The sequence below is a fragment of the Gopherus evgoodei genome, chromosome 1 (assembly GCF_007399415.2).
Source record: "Gopherus evgoodei ecotype Sinaloan lineage chromosome 1, rGopEvg1_v1.p, whole genome shotgun sequence".
NCBI lineage: Eukaryota > Metazoa > Chordata > Testudines > Testudinidae > Gopherus > Gopherus evgoodei.
In genome coordinates, this window is record NC_044322.1 from 97,907,145 (window position 1) to 97,934,405 (window position 27,261).

The 27,261-nt window shown below is 39.9% G+C and overlaps 1 protein-coding gene across 23 annotated transcripts in view; it reads right to left on the minus strand.

Moving 5' to 3' along the window:
* The window catches only part of DOCK9 (dedicator of cytokinesis 9), a 326,125-nt gene that overhangs the window by 223,590 nt on the left and 75,274 nt on the right, over window positions 1-27,261 (minus strand). For 4 of the 23 annotated variants that reach the window (XM_030567918.1, XM_030567925.1, XM_030567902.1 and 1 more), the window contains exon 1: window positions 16,901-17,162. The exons of 17 other annotated variants lie outside the window; for them this stretch is intronic. In XM_030567918.1, coding sequence (XP_030423778.1) covers window positions 16,901-17,017 — 117 coding nt within the window. In that variant the 5' untranslated portion in view covers window positions 17,018-17,162. Of the gene's footprint in view, window positions 1-16,900; window positions 17,163-27,261 lie in introns of those variants that run through there. 2 more of the 23 variants (XM_030567909.1, XM_030567895.1) reach the window with 1 other exon arrangement.

The following is a 27,261-nucleotide window of genomic DNA, read 5'->3' on the forward strand; positions in this document are numbered from 1 at the left end:
TGTAACAAACCCTTAACCTATGTCTGAGTTATCATTGTGGCAATACTCATTTAGGATATGTTTTCACTGAAGAGTTAGCCTGGGCTCTTACCCAGATGTCGCCCTCAACCTGGCTACCAATCACACACAAAAACCTCTGACCTGGGGTCAGTGGTGCTTTAAACCTATTCTAGGTGGCACCACTGGTTAGTATAGGCTTGAGCCCGGATTGTGCTTTAATCTGGGCTGTTAACTCACCTGCTTTGCAATGGAGACACAGGCTAATCAACATGGGTGCTGATACTCCTTCAATGCCATCCCACAATTTCCCCAGATCATATTTTCTTTCACTCTACCTAACTCTCCTCTTCTGCACGGGAAGACTTCTTCCAGTTTATATACAGCAGTTTGGCATTTAAACCCTACACTGCATGTGTCCTGCTACATTTCTACTGAACTTTTACAGTACTTGAACAGTGATGCAATCTGACAAATCATCCTCCCAGTGCAATGTTAACTGTTAGCTAGCCAGATGCTGACATCAGGGTTCTGGTGTGCCTCTGGAGGAGGTAAGCTAAGACCTAATATTTGAACATATTTACCTGAAAACAGACAATCAGCCAAACCTTGGGTGGATTACTTAATGAGTTTGCTAAGAACACTTCCACATAGGCTCCGGAAACAACAACAAAAGTTCTCCCACAATACACTTCATAAGAATTCATAGAATAACCCAATTCAGGACACTGAAGAGACCTGGGATATCCATCCAGAAGTCCTAGCATCTCAGATGGGTAACTACAACACAGTATGGACACAGCAACACACATCTGGCACAAACAGAGATTTGCAGCAGAGATGTGCAACCCAGACTAGGTTAACTCAGGCGCCAATCACCCAGGTTAACTCTGCAATGAAGACATCTCCTTAGAATCACATGCAACTTCAAGGGGACACATACGGTTTTTGCCAAATACACAGGTTTGTTTACAGCTACAGCCACTCTGCCTAGTAATATTAGAGTATGTCTGTTACAGAGAATCTGTCTCGAGGGTTTGGTTTGATTTTTAAAGAAAGTTAGTATTCAAAAATGTGACCATTAAGTATTTATAATGAAAGGCTTGTCTACATGAAGAAATTAAACAGCACAGCTATAGCAAAACACTTATTCTGCTATAGATACGCTCACATAACACATATCCCCACCCCATGTAGACACTATACTGGAATAAACTAACTTTTATTCCAGAATGAAGCATCCACACAAGGGAGTTATACCAGTATAGCTAGCTATAGCTATTCCAATCAATTTTCCAATATAGAGACACCCTAATTATTAATAAGTTTGACTTGGTGCTTTGGGTCAAATGTAGGCTTTCAGAATAATCGCAAAGATTAGGCTCTAATCAGAGCACTTCCACATCAGATTCCTACTTGGAAAAGTCTGAGTAGTATTAAAACACATGATAATTAATACTTCATTAATATGAAATCTGTAAATTAGCAACTCTATTGATGCTAAATAGTTCCAGCCTGTCCTGTCAAAATGTGAAGAACACAGTTGTTTACATTTTGAAAAGTCTTCTGTGCAATCAAATAACCTAGAAAATGTTGAATGTAACCTCAGATTGGGCAGAATAATTTTAAATTTGGATTGAAATGTAACATTTCCTTGCGTCAGTTAAACTGAAATACCACAGTAACATAAATACAAATAATGGAGACAATGACAATTACAGAAGGTTTTGCTGTGGACAGCACTTTAATTTGCTAATATTTACTTAGGGTCACCAGATGTCCCAATTTTATAGGGACAGTCCTGATTCTGGGGGCTTTTTCTTATATAGGCACCTATTACCCCCCACCCCATCCAGATTTTTCTTACACTTGCTATCTTATCACCCTATACTTACTGCATGTGCTCAGTAATGTACTCCCTGATTGGATCAACTAAGGTCAATGGCACTAATCAGGAAGTAAATTTCTACTCAACATCAGTGCAGATGGCAGAATCTGGCCTTTGCTGAAAAATTAGCTGCATAAAATGGGACTCACCTATTTCTCTCATTTTTTTTCTTCATCTAATAACCATTTAAAATCCTATATCCTACTATTTACAATACTAAGTCTATAAAGGGATTATTAGCTTATCATCAAGGAACTTAATCTATTTTTAAAAAGTGAATGATAATCAACCATGGCAAAAGACGTCTTAAAGATAGTAAATTGTTTTTTCTTTCAAGTATGAAGCAGATTAGTCAAATTTTGATAATAAATCTCTGTACTTGGAAGGCTTTATCCAGGAAAGGTTACCAGCGTTCACATGCTTAGATTATAAATTACTCAGAAGTTACTTTAGATAATCTAATATCTACCACATGGTAAGATTCCCAGTAACTAAATATTAGAATATTGGAGGGAATTCAAAAGGACAACAAAATGATAAATTTGTAAAATAAGACTCATCAGGAGAGATTACATGAATTGGGTATACTTGGTCAAAAGAAAAAGCATTTATTTACAAACACTTTGGAAGTATGATATAGAAAGGAAAAGTTAATTCTCATTTATTTGTACAGCACAGTGTGCTTAGTTCAAAAAGACCAGAACAATAGTAAAGGAATGCACATGCAGTGTAGAAGGGAGAGTTTAGTTTAAAAATTAAGTAAACATTTTAACTATTACGTACGATAAAGCTAAATTTAAAATGTTATTTAAAGTCAAGTATTTAAAGTTAGGGAACAGGAAATTTACGGTGACCTGTGAAATCTAATTTTGACCCCTTGTGCATACATTAAATCAGACAGAGGTCACAAGGGGAGAAAGGGGACGGTGACTACATAACTTAAGACAGTTTCATTTGCAAATGCACAAGAGAGACAGAATTAAGGTTGCATGACCAACCTTAGGTTTGGCATTTCTTAACTTTCAGTATTTGACTTTGTAACTAAATTAATGTTCTTTTAATGTAATACAATTTCCTAGTTGTGTTTTGTTTGTTTGTTTGTTTTTAAAGAAAACAGGTAAAAATAACATACATACCCATCATCAGACAGGTTTGAACCCTGAACCTTTACCACCACAAACACATTTGATTGCTACTACTGAGTTACAGGACTAACTATGCTAGTGAGCAACAAGAGAGCTGTTATTCCAGAAGGCAAAACCATGCTCTTAAGTGTTCCCAGCCTCTTTTTGCCAGAAGACGGGAATGGGCATCAGGGGATGGACCACTTGATGATTACCTATTCTGTTCATTCCCTCTGAAGCACCTCACATTGGCCACAGTTGGACAACGGGATACTGGGATAGGTGGACCACTGGTCTGACCTAGTATGGCCATTATGTTCTTATATTAATGGGGACAAACTGCTAGATTCTAATACTGCATCCACTCGGCTCATTCTCCTAATTTCTACCAAGAACTGGGGGAGCTTTCCTGCCCTGTGTTGTGCCCCCATGGGATGATGGTAAGAACTAGATTAGATGAGGTGCCCAGTTTGGGCTTCTTTCTTGCACAAGCAAGAGAAGGGAATGAACCATTTTAAAACAATTTCGCTATCAGTAAAAACTGAATGAAATTCAAAGTATGAAGAAAAACAAATTACTTCTCTAACCACGGGATTTCCCCAGCTGGTATCTAAACTTGCTACAGAACAATAAAGGTGCAAGAACGTCCCAAAGAAAAAGGACACAAAACTCTTTTTATAATGGAAAGTGTTGGGGAAACTAAATATTAGGGGTCATAACCATGTCCCCTATAACAAGAATATTTTAGCAATGGGAGAAGTTAACAGAACAGTACAAATACTTCCACTAGAAATATTCGAGAATGGACTATATATCCATCTATTACAGATTACTTAGAGGTAGTAAAATTAACTCTGTCATACCTAAGCAGCTTGACTATATTAGTCAGCATTTTCCTTCATGTTCCAATTATTTCATTAATACTTCTACATAGAAATGTTAGAGGGAAAAAATTTCTTGCTATTTTTTGGTTCTAAATACACAGCCTTGTCAGGGAAGGATGAGAACATTGCAACAGGGACTGGATGAACAGCTGATGTTCCTATTCATTTTTTTCCTCCTGCCTCTGAAATAGATGTGGCAGAACCAAATGGCTCAATGGAGGTGGCTTGATGTGTCTCTTTGGGAAGATTGATCTAGCCCTTGTGACAGTCAATTAAGCAGGTTTCCTTGAGTAAAGTTGTATGCCCCAGAGGATCAATAAGGCTGTGGCTGGTATGGGATAGGAGTAATGCAGTAGAGGGCACATGGGCAGTACCAGGTAGAGTGGTCCCATTGAAGCTCAGACTTCTTTCTACTATCCCTCAGACTCCTCCTAAAACTCCTCTGATTCCTAGTGAGCTAACCAGAGCAATAACGGATCACTAGCGGGAGACAGTTTTCTCCTCTTGCTGGGCAGAGTAGAAATATACCTCACATGTATCCTTTGTATAAAGGAGGTAAATACAGAGGACACTTATTTAACCTTGCATACCAGTGACTCCAATGCTGGGTTGTTTGGCCACCATCTCTCCATTTTTGTAGCCAGGGGACTCAGGGCTAAGCCTTCCAATAAGTCACTTGGCACCATATAAAAGGTTTTTAGTGACAAGAAACCAAGTGCCAAGGCAGGGGGTATGATGGAGATAGTCTGTACAGAGGTGAGAAGTCCCAACACTACAATAACAGAACACTGAGTTCTGCGGTTCCAGGTACCAAGGCACTCGGTGCCAGGGCTGAGGCAGAGAGATCAGCACCAAGGGCTGATTTAGAGGATACCATACATGCTGCTTTAGACGTCAGTACCGAGGTACCAGAAATGGTCTTTGGGCTTATGAACCTTAGACATATTAGCCCAAGATGAGTCATATAGCTGATGGCCCTTCAGTGTCTTGCCAGGTGCAGAAAAAGGTGACTTGCACCTGGGCACATCTTTGGAATGGTGCTCTTTTCAGCCCTTTGGATATTAATGCCCAGACAGTAGCAGAAAACTTTGAGTGGATGCAGCCCAGGAGTTCAGAGCAGACTTCCAGCTCTCTGGGACAGTGACTGAGAGACACTGAACTGATGTCTGAGGCGGCTTACATGGACAGCTCTAGAAGGAAAGCTTTCAACCTCACTTCCATCACACTCTGGGTATGCTTGAAGAAAGAGCAACAGATGGATCATTTCCTTCTCCAAGGAAAAGTGGGCACCAGGATTGAAAGAAAACCGTGAAACATTTGTTGCACATATATGCTGCACATTAAGTTTTTACCATTCTCAGAAATATGCATATTTTGAATATGTATTGACATTAATGAAGGCAAAGAACACTTTTTTTGGCTAAAGCATGTATGCTAGTCGGGTGCGGTGGCTCATGCCTGTAATCCCAGCTACATGGGAGGCAGACGCTGGCAGATGGCTCAGGAGTTCTGGGCTACGGTGCAGTATGCCCAATGGGTGTCCGGTGCCACGGAGCCTAACCAGTGGGTGGCTGAAGGACTGGCTAGAAGAACAACACAAATGACGTGTTGTGATCGGTGCTCTCTGTGACGGATGATGGACCCATCGATCAAGGTGATGTATGCCAACTTACAGGCTTCCATAATAACTTCTACTGTAAGGGTATATCTACACTCAGAGCTGGGGATGCAAGTACCAGCTCAAGTAAACATACTTGCAGTAGCTCACATTGAGCTAGCCATACTAAATACAAATCTGCCTAGAGCCTGGGAGTACATTCTTTCTCCTTGCCCATGCTGCTGTGGCTACACTACTGTTTTTAGAATGCTAGCTCAATGACAAGTAGTGCAAGTATGCCTACCCAAGCTGGGAATCACACCCCCAGATCCAAATATAGACATAGCCTAAGTCTTTTAAATATTTTTCAGGAGCAGGGGAGGTTTATACCAAAAACAAAAAACAAAAAAAAAAACCCCAATATTAAATACCAAAATGTTAATTAAAACAAATGTGTCAAACTAAGAAAGCCACAAAATCATGATTTATGGCTGAAACTGTCAAACTTCACCTTCTTGAGCTACACTATCACTGACAATTTAAACCAAGTTTGAATGTTCAGACTTCACATAATAAATTAACTTTACCACAGTAAAATAGCAAGTGAGTGTTTTTAGAAAACAGTGTTCAACTGCTTTCTAAAGCAACAATTTTAAAAGGTTACATTAAAAGTCAAATGAGGAAAGCAGCATCCAGAATCTTTGGATCTGTTTGGGTATGCACTTTTATATGTAGGATAATTTAGCTATGATACTAACACACACAGTACGTGTTTTATTAACACAAAAAGGGAAGTTTCCCACACACCTATTTTCTTCAGTCACCCCCTTCTTGACCCTTTATGCTATACATTTAATAATCTTCTTTACTTTTTGCACAAAGGGCTATAAACAATAGTCTTCCAATTAAAAGGTGTGTAAAAAAGTTTTAATACATTTAAAGTAAAAAATGCTAGACAAAAAAAATGGCTCTAATAAAATGTGATGAAATCTTTTGCTTGCTGTGCTTTTGTGTTATGGACTACAGCTAGGGTGTGGTATTTACTTAGTTGAGATAATTACTAACCATGCACTTCTGCCTTCCCAGAAGAATTGCTCATGATTCTCCCTTTTTGGTCTTGTGCCTCCAGCATGAAATATGAAGAAAAACTTTTAGCTCTTAAGACATTTTGCTCTCTTAGGCAGCTACAGGGTCTCTTTCTTTGTGGACATCAGCATTGTTTATAATTATTACAGAGTTCTTCACTATTATACTTTTTAGCTCAGGAGATCCCTGGAGCTACTTGCACTACAAAAATGAAAATCTTCTATTCATTGTATCTTTATAGATGAGGGAATCTCTTGCCTTGTAATTCAGATTTCCTGAAAATACACAAGATTTACATGACCCACCCCAACCTCCCCTCCGAGACTGGAGAACTAACTGATGACGTGAGATGTTCTGTGCACACCCTATGGAGAGTCATTTCTCTAGTGCCGTTGTTCTGGTATTTACTTTTTGTTGTTGTCTGCATTAAAAAAAGGAAAAGGAAAGGAGACTGTAATTTAGTATGTAAGATGTTTGGGGCTAACAAAACATTCTAGTCTCCTTAGGCCTCTGAGGTTACAATATGCTCAGATGGATAGTGGCCTTGATCCAGCCTATATGTAAAACAAAATAAAATAAAATACATTATAAAAATCTTAAAAGCAAGAATTGTTTCACTGCATGACTTGCATTTGAGAATCTTTAAACAATGTAAGCTCTTTGGGGCACAGATCTTGGGTTAAATCCTGACCCAAATAATCAAAAGGAGTTTTGGCATTGACATAATGGAACCAGAAAACCACCACTTGTCTTCACATTTGTCAGTAATGCACATAGCATATCATACAAAAACACATTTTTTTAATTTGATGTTTACTGAATTGTCATTCATCCTTTTAACAGCTATTTGCTAGATTCAGAGATGTCACCTTCCTTACTCCTTGGTTCCCCGTATAGGGACAATGTGCCTCCATAAAAAAGTAAATGTTCAGATGAAAGGTGGTGAGCCACAGTCCACCATTTTATGGTAAGTCAACTTTAATTGGCTTCATTTATTTTTAGATCAGAAGAGAGCCTCTAAATAGCACTCAAGAGTAGTAAAAAAGTTTAATTATTGTGAAATACTTATGTGGCTTGTTAGGAATCTAAGTTTTTCAGTACCCACTTATTGACTTTTACTATTGTATTTTCAGTGTGAAAGTTGATCTGAGATTGGGGGGAGGAGTTAGGAGGGTAAGAGGCAGCCATACTTAAAATAGCCATCACCGAAGGCTGGTTATTAGAATTATTCAGAAAAATTTTCCTTCTTTAAATTTGTACAAATTGGCTAAATTATCAGAATCAGGTACAAAATTTCCAAATTGGGAAATTATTGTATTCCTAGTTTGTAATGAATTAAATAGAAATGTAACAAAGTTTTCAATTTAAGTTCATCTGCACAAGTGGCAAACCCTCCATACCCTCCCAAAAATGGAAGCTATCCTATAAGACCAAAAGGTACCACTGTCAAGATAAAAGCCTGAACAGTGTGCACAGCTCCTGAAATAAGTTTTGTTTTTTAAACAGAGAAGATAACTTTACAAAGAATCCACCTGAAACATTGCACATGTTGTAAAATAAATTGGTTACACTTAAGTACGATTTTGATTACTATTGCTATTCACTTTTTTTAGTTTTGGCTAATTCAGCACCTTGTTACTTCCTGTACATTAACTAGTATAGATATATGTGATTTGATACTGCATATATTTGAGCAAACACCGGTTTCCCTTAGCAAGACCCCAAACAAATTTAAAATGTAAAATTTTAAAAGGTAATCTGATTTATTGTTCACATCCTATATTCTCCCATAACCACACTTAAAGAAGTGCTTACTATACTACTGCTATATGCAATCCAGAAGTAAACCATGGACAGGATGCAATACAGGCTTTTTTCATTAAATTTTGAAAAAAGTATAGAGTTATTTTATCAATGTATTTCAATTTAAACTAAAAACCAGAATCCCTAGGTATACTGTTTATCTAAGAGCTGGAATGACTAAAGCGGCCTATGAAATTTTAGACTCAGTTCTGAACGAACATCAGTCAAGTTACAAAACATCATGCTTTTATTAAATACAACTGGATGTTTAGTTGATTGCCAATGCTCATTTAACAATGGAATGGTGACCTCTCAGATCTTAAACATTTTGATAAAACAGATTTAAAATATCCTGCACTACTGTCACACATATTTGAATGTGGATAAACTTCCGCTTCCAGTACAGCTTATCTTCTTCCATTCAAATACAAAAACAACCACAGTGTATGAAAAAATAATATCCTGTTAAATCCCAAATTCTCTTGTCAGTGTAAGGGCTGGTACACACTACGGGGGGGAAATTGATCTTAGATACGCAACTTCAGCTACGTGAATAACGCAGCTGAAGTCGAATATCTAAGATCGGATTACTCACCCGTCCTCACCGCGCGGGATCAATGTTCGCGGCTCTCCCTGTCGATTCCGGAACTCCATTGGGGTTGATGGAGTTCCGGAATCGATATAAGCGCACTCGGGGATCGATATATCGCGTCTAGATGAGACGCGATATATCGATCCCCGAGCAATCGATTTTAACTCGCCGATACAGCGGGTAGTCTGGACGTAGCCTCTGTGATGTGAAAAACAGGGGGATTGGACTTCGGCAGTATCTCTTTAACAGGTCAATACTAAAGAGAGGGTATTGTTGGTGTATTACTATATCCCTCAGGTGCATTTTGAGACAGAAGGCAGAGAGACAGCCTCCAAGAATCACCATCTCTCATAAAGACAAGGTGGGAGAGCTTGTCTCTCTCACCAACAGAAGGTGGCCCAGTAAAAGATATTATCTAATCCACTTTCTCTCTCTATCCTATTCTTCTTCTTCTATCCTGGGACTGTCACACTGCATATAAGCTCCCAGAAACACACAGTGATTCTTTTTTGATGTTAAACAACAGTCATTGCATGGGGTATCTTGATCTGAGTTATGTTTTTTGGTCAGATTTTTAGGGAAATAAGTGATCATAATTAACATAAGCGATCATAATTAAAATAAGCAAAACATGTAAGACACAATCAAGAGTCACTTGAATTGTCTACATATAACTAACTATATGCAAATTATTCACCCTATTAATTGGACTGATTGTATGTATTATCCACATCCCCTACCCTTCTTCTGTTTGTGTTTTTAAATTTGTAAGCCTATGAGGGCAGGGAATTTTTCCTGTGTTTGTACAACACCCAGCACTGTGAGTTTTCAATCTTGACTGGGGACTTCGGATACTATCAGTATTTACTACTACTACCAAAAAACATACCAATATTTTCCCATGGGCTATATTATGCCCTTAGTTTTTAAGCATAAAAGCCAAAAGGTACGACATGGTATGATATTTTTAGTGGACACAAGAACAGTGCCCACACTAATGCCACTTCAAAACTGGAGTCACCATACCAGAGCATTCTTTTCTAAACTCATCCAGGCCTTATAAGTAAGGCCTTACCAAATTCAATCCATTTTGGTCAATTTCACAGTTATAGGATTTTAAAAATCATAAATTTCATGATTTCAGCTATTTAAATCTTAAATTTCACACAGTGCTGTAATTGGAGGGGTCCTAAATGTAAAAGTGGCGGCGGCTGGCTGGGAGCCCAGCTCTGAAGGCAAAGCTGCCGCCAGCAGCAGTACAGAAGTTAGGATGGCATGGTATTGTATTGCCACCCTTACTTCTGTGTTGTGGCCTGCAGAGCTGGGCCCTCCTCATCAGCTGCCACTCTCTGGGCGCTCAGCTCTGCAGGCAGCAGGGCAGAAATAAAGTGTGGTATGGTATGGTATTGTATTGCCACCCTTACTTCTGTGCTGCTGCTGGCAGGGCACTGCCTTCAGAACTAGGCACCCGGCCAAGCTGCTCTCCGGCTGCTCGGCTCTGAAGGCAGTGCCTTCACCAGCAGCTGTACAGAAGTAAGGGTAGCAGTATTGCAACCCCACTACAAAAACCTTGTGACCCCCCATAACTCCTTTTACGTTTAAACCCCTCTAATTACAACACTGTGAAATTTCAGATTTAAATAGCTGGAACCATGAAATTTATGATTTTTAAGGCAGTTCAGAAGTAATGGTGGCAATACCACAATCCTCCTAAAATTATCTTGCAACCTTCCCCCAACCCTGTTTTAGGTCAGGACTCCCAACTTGAGAAACACTGGTCTCCCCCGTGAAATCTGAGTATAGGGCAAAAGCACATAAAAGAGCAGATTTCATGGGAAAGACCAGATTTCACAGTCTGTGACATGTTTTTCACGGGTGTGAATTTGGTAGGCCCCTACTTATAAAGAGGTCTTTTACCTGAGAAACTAAAAGATCTCATGACTTTGGGGGAATTAAAGCTGAGCATGGAAAAATAATTTCTGCAGCAATTAAAAGGGGAAGAGTTCCTCTACTACAGTCCATAAGATTTCTGAATTGAACCTAAAAGTCTGGCTATGTAGTGTACTGATCTTAGAACAAAAAGTAAGAGTGAAGTCAGAGTGAGTTATAGAATGGGGCAGGCAACCTATGGCACAGGTGCCGAAGGTGGCACGTGAGCTGATTTTCAGTGGCACTCACACTGCCCAGGTCCTGGTCACTGCTCTGGGAGGCTCTGCATTTTCATTTAAAATAAGATGAAGATTCTTAAACATTTTAAAAACCTTATTTACTTTACACACAATAATAGTTTAGTTATATATTGTAGACTTATAAAAAGAGACCTTCTAAAAATGTTAAAATGTATTACTGGCATGCGAAACCTTAAATTAAAGTGAATAAATGAAGACTCGGTACACCACTTCTGAAAGGTTGCCAACCTCTGTTATAGAATAAGATAAATCTATAATTTTAAATATGTTGATTTTTCTACTATAGTTTCACAGTTTGCTTTTTCCCCATCTCTTTTTCCTTGTTCTAAGTAAAAGCCCTGCCACACTGAGACAACAAATCTTCAGAAGAATGCAGCACTTTCACAGGCTATCCTTATCCAAACAGCAGCAATTGTTGCCATTTAACATTTCCAGACAACTCAGAGATTAAAAAAACACATTTGCTTCTCCTCAGATATTTGCCTGGTGTGCATGGGATGGGCAGTGACATTGGACTGTGTGTATGTGAGTGGTGCGTGAGGGGGAGAGATGAGTATGTGAATAAATGCTGTACCCACAATAGAGTGGTGCAATCAGTACCACTGCTGAAGACCATATAAGGAACCACTCAGCCTGAATCCAGGTAGGATTTAGAGAGAAAAATGGCTATTGGGGACAGCTTTCGGGAGAGGGTAAGAGAAGAGATAGGTGTGTGAGGGGCATTAAAAGAACAAAAAGGGAAAACATGGGCACTCTAGCACAAAATCAGTATGTTGAGAACAAAATTAATAAAGGAACCAAACTACATGAAGAGGAGAAATTCTTTAATTGCCTATACACCAGTGCTAGCAGCCTGGGTAACAAACAAAAGGAACTGGGATTGTTCATTTATCAGCAAAAATTCAAAATGTAGCTGGTACTACTGAAACCTGGTGAGATGATTCACAAGATTGGAATGTTAAAATCTATTGTTACAACTACTTACGAAAGATCAAGTGGACAAAAGCAAAAGGAGAGTAGCATTCTATGCTAAAAATGCCATTACCTGTTTCTGAGTAATTGAACTCAAATGCAAATGATCTGAATGCTTATGGATCAATGTCCTAACAGATAAAGCACAACGTGGGGTATTAGTTGGTGTCTGCTACAGACACCAAATCTCATCAGAAAAAAAGGATAACCAGCTCTATAATGTGTAGGAAAAAAGCTGCATAATCATGGGGATCAATTCGAGTAACACATGCTTGAGATCTCTTGCTGATAGTACTAAAACATCCTTGGAATTTTAAAATATTATAAATAATTTCCTAACTGAAAAAGTGTCACAACCAAACACAGCGGAATTCTACATTAGACCCGGTCTTGACAGACAAAGCGAAACTGATCATAGAACTAGAAATTAAATTGTAACTTAGGTACAAGTCATCACTCCTTGATCACATTTATAATGTGCAGACAGAATGATGAGCAAAATCAGTCATATATATACTTGGTGCTTTAAAAGGGCCAATTTCACAAAGCTGAAAACAATTATGAGCTAAATCAGGTAGGAGGAAGAATTTAAATCAGAAAAATGTGAATAATAGAATTTTTAAAGAATATTTTACTAGATGCCCAATAAGGCACAATCAGGAGGCTTGGTTAAAAAAAACTAACCTAGATTAGAGGGAAGTGGGAAGTGAAAGCAGTTATAATCCATATTATATTTAAAATTTTAACAAATTAAAGAAAGGGGAAATTGATAGTAATGAATATAAGTCAGAAGCTGGGATTTGTAGAAAACTAGTAAGGGAAGCAAAGGGACAGAAAGAGAAGTATAGGGTCAGCAGAGTTAAAAGCAGTAATGAATTTTTTAAATATATTAGGAACAAAAAGATTCCTGACAAAGGCACTGGTCTATTACTAGATGGAAATGGTAGAATTATTATTGATGATAAATTATAAAAGGCAGAAGTGTGGGGTAAACATTTCTGTTCTGTATTTAGCAAAAACAGATGTAGTCTCATCAGGATAACACTCTTTCCATTTCCTTAATACCTCAGGAGGATGTTAAACAGCAGCTACTAAAGGAAGTCATATTTAAAACAGCAGATCCATATAACTTGTATCCAAGAGTTTTAAGAGAGCTGGCTGAGAAGCTGCTGAACCATTAATATTGATTTTCATTTAGTTTTGGAATACTGGGGAAGTTCCAGAAGACTGGAAGAATGCTAATGTTGTGCCAGTATTTGAAACGGGGAAATGAGATGACCTGAGTTATTACAGGCCTGTCAGTCTGACACCAATCCTGAGCAAGATAATGGAGAAGCTAATACAGAACTTATTTAATAAAGAATTTAAAGAGGGTAATATATTTAACACCAATCAACATGGGTTTATGGAAAATAGAACCTGTCTAACTCGTTTGTTTGTTTTTTAATGAGATTACAAATTTGGTTGATAAAAGGTAATATTGTTGATGTAACACACTTCTGTAAGGTATTGAACTTGGTGCCACATTATATTTTGATTACAAAACTAGAATGGTGAAGTCAACATGGCACACATTATATGGATTAAATGCTGGCTGCCTGATAGGCTTCAAAATGTAATTGTAAACAGGGAATCATCATCAAATGGATGTGTTTCCAGTGGAGTCCTGTTGGGCTCAATTGTTGGCCCTACTCTAACATTTTTATCAGTGACCTATAAGAAAGCATAAAATCATTACTGAATAAGTTTGCAAATGACACAAAAAATGGAGGAGTGGTAAATAATAAGGAGGACGGTTGCCGCTGATACAAGTAAATGCATATATCTAGGAACAAAGAATGCAGGTCATTACTTACAGGATAGGGGACACTATCGGGAAAAGCAGTGACTCTAAAAAAGATTTGGGGGTCATGGTGGATGATCAGTGAACACGAGCTCCCAGTGCACCACCTGTGGCTAAAAGGGCTAATGTGATCCTTGGATGAATAAACAGGGGAGTCTCAAGTAGCAGTACTGAGATGATTTGACCTCTGTATTAGGCATTGGTGTGACCATGGCTGCAGGAGGAGCGCCAGGGTTTTTGGCGCCCTAGGCGCAGGGCCGGCTCGCCAGTCCCGCGGCTCTGGTGGACCTCCCATAGGCATGCCTGCGGATGCTCCACCAGAGCCGCGGGACCAGCGGACCCTCCGCAGGCACGCCTGTGGGAAGTCCACCAGAGCAGTCTGCCACCCTCCCAAATCCTGGCACCCTAGGCGACCGCCTAGGTTGCCTAAATGGAAGCGCCGGCCCTGCATGGCTGAAATACTGCGTCCAGTTAGTGTTTACAATTCAAGATGGATGTTGAAAAACAGGAGTAGGTTCAGAGAAAAGAGTCTTAGCTTCCTTATTCAGAACTGGGTCTTCTGTTCTATTCTGCAGAAACATTGTTTTAATACCCTCTCAAAACATTCATGGGAAAACAAAAACAAAAACAAACATAATATCCCCTGTGATCTATAGCTGTATCAACAGTTTGCACCAGCTGATTGCTATACTGACAGAATGAAGCACACTTTTGTTTTGTTAAAAAGGTATACATATAGTTATTTTGTTTGCAGAATAGAACAAAAGATCCAGTTCTAAATAAGGAAGCTAAACATTCCAAAGGGGGGCAAGAAAGCCACACGAAAACATTAGCTCATATTGCTAAGATGAAGATGTGGACCAAAATTAGAATATACCCTGCATAAATATAACAAGTTTAAATAATGGCTTTCCTGGAAGAAAAGAAAAAGTGATTTAGAGCAGAAGTCGGCAACCTTTCAGAAGTGGTGTACCAAGTCTTCATTTATTCACTCTAATTTGGTTTCATGTGCCAGTAATACATTTTAACGTTTTTAGAAGGTCTCTTTCTATAAGTCTATAGCATATAACTAAACTAGTATTGTATGTAAAGTAAATAAGGGTTTTAAAATGTTTAAGAAGCTTCATTAAAAATTAAATTAAAATGCAGAGCCCGTGGGACCGGTGGCCAGGACCCAGGCAGTGTGAGTGCCACTGAAAATCAGTTTGCGTGCTGCTGTCACCATGCATGCCATAGCTTGCCTACCCCGATTTAGAGAAGTGGGCTTCTCTCGCATTATATTTTCTTACTAGCAGACACTTCCTATAGGGACAGATTAGACTTCCAGTGACATATAAGATGGAATTCTCCTAATAAAGACACATTACAAAAATAGGTTCTTATATATGCATGAGCAAAAAAAAATAAAAATAAAAAAAATGTTTTTAAACTTCGGTGTCTAAATCCAGTTAGGCTGATTTTTTAAAGGTGCCTTAGTTTTCAGAGGCCATCAATTCCCACAGATGTGAAAGCAAATGAAATCAAGACCACTTATTTAGGTTTTCCAATTGTGGATTTTGGCACTCAAATTTGAAAATTCTGGCCAGGCATTTCAAAAATTATGTGCTAATAAGCCACACAATTAACATCTTATGGATCTAATTTGCCAGTACCAATCAAGCAGTGGGTCTCAACCTTTCCAGACTACTCTACTCCTTTCAGGAATTTGATTTGTCTTGCATACCCCAAATTTCACCTCACTCAAAAACTACTTGCTTACAAAATCAGACACAAAAATACAGAAGTGTCACAGCACATTATTACTGAAAAATTGCTTACTTTCTCATTTTTACCATATAATTATAAAAAACTAATTGGAATATAAATATTGTACTTACATTTCAGTGTATAGTATATAGAGCAGTATAAACAAGTCATTGTCTGTACAAAAGTTTAGTTTATACTGACTTTGTGATGGTGCTTTTTATGTAGCCTGTTGTACAACTAGGCAAATATCTAGATGAGTTCATGTACCCCATGGAAGACCTCAGTGTACCCGCAGAGGTACGTATACTCCTGGTTGAGAACCACTGCAATAGAGCACTCATTTTTAATAACCAAGTATAAACGTGTTGTTTACTAGCTTAACAATCCCCTTGACTAATATCTGAAAAGGTTAATTGTTTTAGCTGTAGTGTGTTGGAGGATTTCTTGCAGCTCACTTGCAAAAATTCCATGCTTTCTTATGTATTATAAAAATTCCAACAGAAGCATAGAGCCCACACAACAATACAGAATAAACTCTTCTCTGAAATTCCTCCCTCAGAAAATACACAAATTATTCACTTTTCCTCACTGAGGATTATTCAGCAAGTAAGATTTAAAAAATCCTGTATTCTACACAGGTTGAAAAGTAACCTTAAAGTACGCATACCTGAATAGACTAGACTAATCTCAAAATAATTTATTTAAGACAAATTCTGACATCTGTAATATATATACTTAAAATATTTAAGGAACAATCCAGAAAATCTATAAAATTTAAAAACACACTGCCAGCTAAAAATACATTTACTGTCATGTACTGCTTATATATTTCACAAATTAAGTTTTTACCTCCATTTAAAGAGGTGTATGATAACTTTAGACCAACTAAATACAAAATAGACAGTTAGAAAGTAATAAGCCAGGGAACCAAAAAAAAAAAAAAAGAATATTTTGCCATCTTAAACAAAGGAGCCGCATGGAAACCAAAGATGCATAGATAATACAAACATTCATGTGCTCATTGAAAAGAACCAAAGAGAACTGATTTGAAAATGCATGTATCATCATCAGCAAAAAGTGAATGTTGAAACCTGACTCACTAGTGAAACCTAGACGCTTCCCAGAAAGCGAGAGAACTAAGAACAGTTGGGGAACATCTCTTATCTACACAATTCTTACCAGCTTTTCTACTGGACTGTCCACTTCTACTTCACATGGAGCTGCATCCTTGTATTGCTGGGGAGACTCAATAACAAGCTCTTTTTTAACACTTCTAGTATTTGCTCTTGCCTGCATTCTTAGCCAGAAAACAACTCAAATATCTGAGAAATTCTGTTTTTTAGCATCAAAATAAACAGCATGCCAGCAATTCAGAGAAAACAAAAGCTTTTTCCAGACACAAGCTGCAGAAAGTACCAACTAGTTTAACTACTAAGCTGCAGTTTGCTAAGTCTGTCATGGGGGAATGCATGACAAACGAAGCCCAGCCTCTAAAGGGTGTACCCTTCCTCTGGAAAAAAGGTGGATCCATTTCAATGCCACTGGAACACACACTAAAAATGGTGCAATACAAAATTTTCCTCACTATGATAACTGTGCATAATACTCACAAAATTAATAAACACCTTCAGTCCTTGAGAAAAATATTTAAGAGTAAATATGTATTGTAGAACAAAACAAACATATTCACTACAGTTTGGAACCCTTCAGAAAAGCAAAATTCCAAGTAGTATTCTTTCCAGATTATTTTTCTACTCCATCCATCTTCTACTCCAGCAGCTAATTAAGTATTAGAGACAATGCCATTCCAGTCAGCAGGGTATTTCTACATAATACTGACTCAATTTTTTCATTCTAATGTTGAGGGGTGCAGGGCTCCAGGTAACTGGCAATATGGCGTGGGGTCAGAAGTTTACATTCTCAAGCCTACGACTGCCTTTCGAGCTAAACAATATGTTCCTTTAAAGTTAGCATGAGTACATGTAATCATTTATCATTTTCTTGTGTTCTTTTGTTTATGGTACAAGATGTAATCGATCAAAGGGGGGGGTCAGTAGTATGGGTTAAGGATATAGTTAATTAAAAGATCTGGTAGTTAATGAATTGTAAATGATGAATTGTGGCACCTGTGAACATCTTTGTAAACAAGTGGGGTATATAAGGTGGGGAAAAGGATAATGATTCGTGCATGATCTGAGATTGTATATCTCCTTGCACCTTATTTGACTCAAATAAAGATACTTGCTTCTCCACTCCGGTGTGGTCATTGGGGATACGCACACCGGGCAAACGAACCCCAACTGTTGCCCCCCTGCAACACTAATGTTTCCTAAACCAAGATTTAAGATGACTTTTCCTAATTTCATGATGTCCTCTCTATAAAACCTCAAATACTCTGCAAAGATGCTAACCAGATTGCAAAGCCTGCTTTCTATTTTCGCTTTAATTCCAAGCATGCTGGTGGTCCTCTCTCTTCCTTCTATACCATCCCACAATTCAGGTCTAATTACCATAATTCATTATCATAATTGGGAATGAAAGAATTTTCTTCCTCTTCCTTTACCTTTCAGACATCAAACCCAGGGCCGGTGCAAGGATATTTGGCGCCCTAGACGAAACGTCCACCTTGCGCCCTTCCCCCGTACCTAAGCCCTGCGGCATCTCCCTACCCCTCCCCCGCTCTGAGGGCTCCCCCGTGGCAACTCCCTCCAGAGAAAGGGAAGCACTTAAAACATGTAAAAGGGCATTTAGTTTGATAGTTTTGTGTCTGGTAAGAACTCACTTATCAATAGACGCAGCTGGAGAACCCTTATGTCTGTATAGATGTAGTTGTAAAACCCTTATGTCTGTATAGATGTAGTTGTGAAATCCTCACTTCTGTATTGTTTTGTATGCTTATTTGCATGGTCTCTGGTTCTGTGATTGTTTCTGTCTGCTGTATAATTAATTTTTCTGGGTGTAAACTAATTAAGGTGGTGGGATATAATTGGTTAGTTAATCATGTTACAATATGTTAGGTAAATTTTAGTAGAATGATTGGTTAAGGTATAGCTAAGAGTATTACTATATAAATTAGGGGCAAACAGGAAGTCAGTTGGGATTTAAAAATAAGGAAAAGGAACTTGAATTTAAGCTTGCTGGAAGTTCACCCCAATAAACATCGAATTGTTTGCGCCTTTGGACTTCGGGTATTGTGGCTCTCTGTTCATGCGAGAAGGAACAGGGAAGTGTGAGAGTGAAGGAATAAGCTCTCTAACACCTATCTTTCAATTCTCTCAGAAGCATCTGGAAAAAGGAAGTCTCATCTCTCCAACCATGTTTTTACACATTATTCACTCACTTTTATTTTGCCTATAGCACGGAAATGGCAGTTTTATGTAGTGAATGATCTTTCTGCTAAGAGCAGTTAATTCATTTTATCTCAGCTGTGCCTTCAACACTGAAGTTCACTTCTTTCTTCTGAACCACATTCCAGATCCATACAAATCCCTCTCTCTCTACCAAGAACCCTCCTCTAAGCAGTTTTGTAAGGATCATCATCTTAGCACCCCACTCTTCCTCTCATCTTTACCACCAAAACTGAAAATTTTGTATTACAGGTGGAGCCAGTAACACTGCTTTTGTTAAGGTTGCCTAACACTTTTCATTGTAAGTTCCACTTGCTTATAAAACTCTGCCAAATTTTAACCATTCTGGCTGAAGTTTTCCAAGCAGAGTGTCTGCCTCAGGCTGCAATTTTTTAGGAAATTTTCTGCAAAAATGGTTTGGCCATTACCAAAAAAGATTGAGAGGAAAATGTGGTTTTGCCCATAGTAAAAGCAAAGTCAACCATTAAGTTGAGAAGCTTTAACATCTCCAGGGTTTGGAGCAGTGTCTTGACATTCGGCAAGAGGATCGATTTTATGTCAGATTTTTTTCCCCCCTTCCTGTGAAAAAACAGCCAGATTCAGCCAAATTATAAGCCTTTGAAAATATCAGTTAAATTCTTAGAAGATTGTAACTGTAGTGAGCATTCTCCAGCCTAGGGCAGATGAACTTTCCCTGAATTGCTCCCCCTGCCAGCTGTAAGCCACTGTGGCACCAGACACTAGAACTGAGATGATCTGGTGATCGTATAACCAGACTGAAAACTTTTCCACTGAGCTGTGTAGCACTTCCTCATAGACTCCTTTCTACTATTTTTAAGAACAGTCTGAATCATTTCTGAATATGCGGTCTCTAGGTTCAATGCCCATCCAAAAAATCATGCTTTCAGATGGAGAGAAGTTGGACTGCGATGCTTGACTCTGCCTCTCTACTGGGTCAGTAGGTCTGGGATGGATGGTCTGTAAGCTGATGTATGGGTGTGTTGACAACTGGAGGCGGCTTTGGAACCAGAAATGTCTGGGCCAGCTGGACACAATCAGAATGACCACTATGCCATTCTGCTTGATCTTTCTCAGCACCCGAAATTAGAAGCCAATGAGGAGAAAGGCATATATCATTTGACCTGACCAGTGAACCAAAAGGGCATCTCTTAGGGTTATAAAGTTTAAGGACAGACAGGATCACTAGATCAACTAAGGCAGACCTCCTGTATATCACAGGCCACTAACACCACCCAGCACCTGCACACTAAACCCAACAATTGAAACTAGACCACAATATTATTGTCCACAGGAAACCAGACCATTATGTACCACTAGCAGAGATTAGGCGGGACCATGGTGCAATAATGCCCAAGGCTCCTACAATCGCAGGGATGCTGTATACTCACATAATCCTGGCAAGTGTCCTGTACCCACACACTGTAGAGGAAGATGAAAAAAAAAACCAAGGTCACGGCTGATCTGACCTGAAAGAAAATTGTTTCCCAATCTCACATATGGTGACCAGTTAGATCCTGAGCATATGAGCAATGATCAGCCAGCACAACACCTGAAAGAGAATGCTCAGTGACACTTCAGAGCACTGGCCCTTTCTGTCCAAAGTCCCATCTCCACCCAGGGCCATCCCTGATGCTTCAGAGGAAGAAGATTAAAAAAAAACAAAACAAAACAAAAAACAAAAACAAAAAAAACCACTAGGGGGCTAAAATTTCTTTCCTGATGCTTCCAGGTAGCTGGCTGTAACCCTGAAGCATGAGCTTTTAGGAACATAAGACAAAGTTGAGCCCCAGTGGTGCTGAGTCCTGTCCCTTACAAGCATGACAAGCAACCCCATCATATAATCAAACTGATAAATTTATGCAGCTCTCTTGCAAAACTACTTTAGTTGTTTGCTCCCATAACTCCTACTGGGAGGCTGTTCCAGAACCTCACCCTTCCATCTTGAATTTGTTTATGGTCAGTTTGCACCCATTTGTTCTTGTGCCAATATTGTCCTTGAACTTAAACAGCTCTTCACCCTCCTTTGTATTTAACACCTTTCCCCAATGTCTTTATAGGTAGCAATCATATCCTCTCTCAGTCTTCTTTTTGCTAGACTAAACAAGCCAAGCTCTAGCAGTCTTCTCACTGGATAGGCCCTGATTCCCTAGATCATCCTAATAGCTCTTCTCTGCACCAGTTTGTTTCAATTCATCTTTCCTGAATAAGGGTTATCAGAACTGTACACAGTATTCCAAATAAGGCCTTACCAATGTCTTGTACAATGGCATTAATACTTCTCTATCTTTACTAGAAATGCCTCACTTGATACATCCTAGGATCACAATTGTCTTTTTTACAGATGCATCACAACGGTAACTTACAGTCATCTCCTCTGGAGCCTTGACCTTGCGCGCGCGCGCACACACACACATCCTGGAGCAGTAGATTTTGCATTTGCTATTCTCATGAGATGCAAAAAGTTCCCAAGACTCCAAGATGCAAAAAGGGCTCTCCACTGATGATTTGAGTAACTCCCATTCACGCTCCTGGGGAAAACATCTGCTGAGATTCTCTACCAGCGAGTTGTGCATACCCAGCAATCGTACTGCTGACAGAGACCTGGTGGCAAATGCACCATTTCCACAGCCTGACTGCCTCTACACAGAGAGTGGTGGATCTTGTTGCCCCTTACTTGTTGAGGCACAACACTACTGACATGTCTGACATCACATGAACATGTAGGGACTGAATTAGAAAGTGAAAATGCTTCCAGGCTTTGGGGATTGCCAACAGTTCAAGCAGGTTTATGTGCATTCTGGATTGCACATGTGCCAAAGGCGGCACGTGAGCTGATTTTCAGTGGGGCACACACTGCCCAAGTCCTGGCCACCGGTCCACAGGGCTCTGCATTTTAATTTAATTGTAAATGAAGCTTCTTAAACATTTTAAAAACCTTATTTACTTTACATACAACAGTTTAGTTATATATTATAGACATAGAAAGAGACCTTCTAAAAACGTTAAAATGTATTACTGGCACACAAAACCTTAAATTAGAGTAAATAAATGAAGACTTGACACATCACTTCTGAAGGGTTGCCAACCACTAGTCTAGGTGACAGTCTAAGTGCCGCTCCACTCTGACAAGGAAATGTCCGTGATCAAGGTCTTCTCTGCTGGGAGAGAAGCAAAAGGTCTTCATTCTCCCACCAGGCTAGTAAGGATTGCACTTTATGTGGGAGCAAGATTAGCCTGTTCATGTTGTTTCTGCTTGGTGAGTAGATTGTCCAGAGGGATCTCCCAAAACAGGGTGACTGAGCAAGAAAATGGCAGATGAAATGCAATGTTGATAAATGCAAAGTAATGCACCCTGAGAAACACAGTCCTAACTATACATACAAAATTATGGCATCTAAATTAGCTGTTACCACTCAAGAAAGAGATCTGGAAATCATTGTGAATAGTGCAGCAGGCAGTCAAAAAAGGTAGCAATGGTATGAATCAGTAGGGAAGGGATAGATAAAATAGAAAATATCATAATACCACTATATAAATCCATGTTACTCCTACAGCTTGAATGCCGTGTGCAGTTCTGGTTGCCCTATTTCTAAAAATATACATTAGAATTGGAAAAAATACAGAGAAGGGCAACAAAAAAGATTAAAAATATGGACTATGTCATCTCAGGAGAAATTCAAAAGACTAGGACTGTTCATCTTGGAAAAGATGAGACAGAGGAGATACCACAGAGGTCTATAAAATCATGAATTTATTGTTATTTACCCCTTCACATAACACATGAACCAGAGGTCAACCAATGAAATGAATAGGCAGCAGGTTTAAAACATTATAAGGAAATACTTTATCATACAACACAGTCAACCTGTGGAATACATTGCCAGGGGATGTTGTGAAGCCAAAAGTATAACTGGATTTTAAAATAATTAGATAAGTTCATGGAAGATATTTCCATTAACAGCTATTAGCCAAGATAGTCAGGAACTCAACCGCAAGTTCTGGTTGCCCCTAGACCTCTGACTGCCAGAATCTCAGACTGGACGACACGCTGGAACACTCAAGAAATTGCCGTTTTATTCACTTCCATCTAGCACTGGCCACTAATGGAGGATAGGATACTGGACCCCGCACAGCCATTCTTATGTTGCTATCTTAAACAAAAGGAAGTATTATCTGTAATTAGTGAGCTGAACTGATTGTTTCTGGCCACCATGATCTTCAAGATTTTAAAAATAGTAGATCACATCCTCTCAGACCTAGTTTATATTTATAAATCGGAAAAGGATAACGAGCTTTCCTACGTCTGCAACTTCTAGTAGGCTTCTTAACTTTGAATGACTTAGTAATTGAATCGAACTAGTTAAAATCAACTGAAATGAAGAAAATATTCTCTGTGCATCTGCAGAAGAGGCAACTACTGTCAAAAGCTGGTTTAGCACTTCAACTAACTCTGGTTCCAGGTGCCCAGCCAATTACTTCCACCAGTTCAGTGGTTTGACTCTCTTTAAAATTTGGAACCAAAACATTAAGCAATACATATATTTCTTTATTTAATTTAAATTATTTTAATAGACATAATAGGTTCAGGCCTTAATGTAGGTTGTCAATTTCAATTTTAAATACATATTTTTAAATAACCCCTTTTAAAATTAAATTTAAAAATCCAAGGTTTTTTTTGTTTTTAAATCATCGATTTTTAATCCATCTTGAGTGGATGAGCTCAGAGACTCTCCCCATGCAAGAGGGACTATGGCAGAAGTATTACATCTCCTGTTGAAACAGCAGCAGCAGCTTTAAGGGCTTGGCTACACTCAAAACTCCAAAGCACTGCCGCGGGAGCGCTCCTGCGGCAGCGCTTTGAAGTGCGAGTGTGGTCACGATGCCAGCAGCGCTGCAGGTACTCCACCTCCCTGTGGGGATTAGCTTGCAGCACTGGAAGCCGCGACCAGAGCTGGGGCACTGTTTTTTTCACACCCCTGAGCGAGAAAGTTGCAGCGCTGTAAAGTGCCAGTGTAGCCAAGGCCTTTGTCATAGCAGAAGAGCAGCAGCAGCTACAGTTTGTGGCACTGCAACAGTAGGCTGCCCTCATTTGTCTGCTAAAGAGCCATCAGCTCAAAGCAGTGCAGCTAGTGGCACAGCAGCAGCAACAGACAGTACAACTCACTGCTAAACAGCACTAGCAGGAAGCCCACCCCTGTCAGCAGCAGGAACTAGAGAGCAATCAGTAGTTCCTAGAGCACGTCCTGTTCATGACCAAGCAATGATTCCCCTAGGCATAGGAAGGATATATTCGTGGTCTACTTGTGAGAAACCTGGACAAAAAAAGTTAGAATGGCAGAGGTGTTAGTAGTAGGATGGTCTGGTAGTAAGACAGGGGAACTCAAGTGGGACCAGAAAGGAGACACGCTTAGGAGGTTTGCCAGGCAACTGCAGACCTGGAAGCTTGCTCTCAGGAAGTACAAATGCTGAAAGGCAGGCAGCAGAATGAGTAGAGTGCTCCTGGTGGGAAACTTAAGGGTCTACTCTTTTAAGAGCTACAACTTTGAGGAACTGAGTTCTCACTTTTTGGTTGGGTACAGCAAAGTCAGATACTTTATTCTCTCAAGCAGCTGTGTAAAGGGAGAGAGTGCACTACGACACGGACTCCCCTTCCTAGGCAGGTCTCTCAACAGGTAAAAATTACAGCAAGCATTTATACCTTTTGTTACAGACAATAATAAGCAACAGCTGCATTTTGTTTATACATAGGTCATCCTGATACCTTGTTTTTCTAACTTATTTAGACTCTAGTCTACATTTCACATTATCTACACAAGATCAAAACTTCTCACACAATTCTTTTCCACTCGCCTCATACAATCCTCTCTTCTACAAATCTCGCATTATTAGGGTTACAGTTAGCCTGACTCTTGCTAACAAACTGTCATGCATTGCAATCCCCTTCTTGTCAGTTCTTTCTCTGCTTCCACACCCCCTAGGACATCTGATGTTCATAGCTGTGGGAAAACCCTGAAGACAAAAGGAAAATAATTCCCCAGGTAGTGAGGAGATTATAGCAGGTCTATATACACAGGCTAGTATAGACATGCTCACAAGCAGTTTTCAGTACTGGATTATCCTGTTAAATGTTCATGAACCTGATAGACTGCTGGAGCTGAAAACAAAGATAGCCCACTGGCAGTAAGCTAGACTTGGAAATAAAGTAGCGCTCCCTGGCTGTGGCCGCAAGGAAGAAGCTGGTGATAGTCTTTAAAGGAGCTAAGGAGCCATATCAGCATAGCTAACAAGAGCTGGGATAGAGTCATCATCCAGCTCCATTATCTGCATGCCCAGATTTGAAAGAAAGTTACAAGATCACAGGTTATGACGGTGGTGCAAGATAACATGAGATGATACTTTTAAGAGCGGAAAAATGAGAAGTAGCAGTGCTTGCTGTTGGAGAAGGAGCCAGCTAAACTCTGTGCTGAAACTGAAATGCAGGCACAGACACTTGATTTGGGATAAGAGGTCAGTGACAAGAGTAAGCTACCAGTACAGCTGCAGCCAGAGCCATTAGCTTGATGACTGAACTTTGACAAGGACTAAGTCATTAACCTATAAGTAGGGCCCTACCAAATTCACGGCTTTGAAAAATACAATCACAGACTGCGAAATCTAGTCTCCCCCATGAAATCTGACTACTGTAGGGAGGATGTGGTATTGCCACCCTTACTTCTGCGCTGCCTTCAGAGCTGTGTGGTGAGATAGTGGCAGCTGCTGGCCAGGCACCCAGCTCTGAAGACAGCACCACTGCCAGCAACAGTGCAGAAGTGAGGGTGGCATGATATGGGGAGAGAGGTTGTCACGTTGTTGGGGGGGGAGCAGGGATGGCCTTATGAGTGGGTGACATTGGCGACAGCCCAGGGCTCCATGGTCAGGGGGATGTTGTGGTCACCCCCACAGGCAGACCATGGCCCATTTAAACCTCAAGGGCTAGGGAGGGGCAGGTGGGGGGTGCCCCAGCTGTGGGCTCCTACCACGCACCAGGCTCCAGCTACTAGTCCCAGCCAGGCTGTGCAGCGATGGGACTTACTCTTACTACTTACAGAGGTGGGTCTGACCTGGCCCTGGGAGCAGCTTGTGCAGGAGAAGAGGAAGAGTGGCAATATCATACCATACTCACTTCTGTGTTGTTGATGGCAGTAGCACTGCCTTCAGAGCTCAGCTCTCAGCCAGCAGCCACTGTTCTCTGGCTGCCCAGCTCTGAAGTCCCCCTACAATAGCCTTGTGATCCCTCCACAACTCCCTTTTGAGTCAGGACCTCCATGTTTACAACACTGTGAAATTTCAGACTTAAAATATCTGAAACAATGAAATTTACCAAAGTGGACCGTAAATTTAGTAGGGCCCTACCTATAAGTAAGACAAAGGAACTGGAGCTGTAAATAGCTGAAAAGAATCTCTGTGTCTAGTATGCAGAAGAGCAGGACCATGCTGAAGCAAAAGCACAAGATACAGATCCTTCCCCTAACAAGGGACGTGAAGGGGAAATTGAAACAGAAAGTGGATCTGGAGAGGCTCTACACTGGTTGAGGTGATTAACCTCAAGCATCGATTAACCACAAGCATCGAGGAAGAAACAGTTGCAAGCATGGGCAGAGAACACGAAGTGGCAAAGGAACCTAGCCAGTGAAAACTACTGAAATGTATCGTAAGATTGGACACAGAAGCATTTGAGATCAGCACAAAGCACCTGCACAAACAAACAAAGCACCAAACACTGTAGTCATGAGAGTGCTTCTTACTGCTTCCAGACTTACCAACACAGCACTGAAAGGGATGACTATGAAGGCCTAACCTCCTTGGCCAATAAGCATTAAAAGGAAATCAGTGCTTCAAAGCAAGCTAGGCAGAAGGCCCTGCAAGAAAGTGATGAATTAGCTCAAGTAAAGCAAGGATTAGAATCCACATATCTATGCTGGAAGGACTTCACCTCTGGATACACTAACTGAAGGACATTCTTCAGGAAAGCGACCAGCTACTTTGAGGCCTAATAAAAGAAGAGCTGGAGGAATGGGGCCAGAAAAGTAGACTTTCTGGAGCAGGAAGCAGAGAATCAGACAGAGCCTGCCTGGAGATGACCAAGTCTTATTTTTTTTTATTTTTTTGGGGAGGGGGGGGTTAGAGAGGACG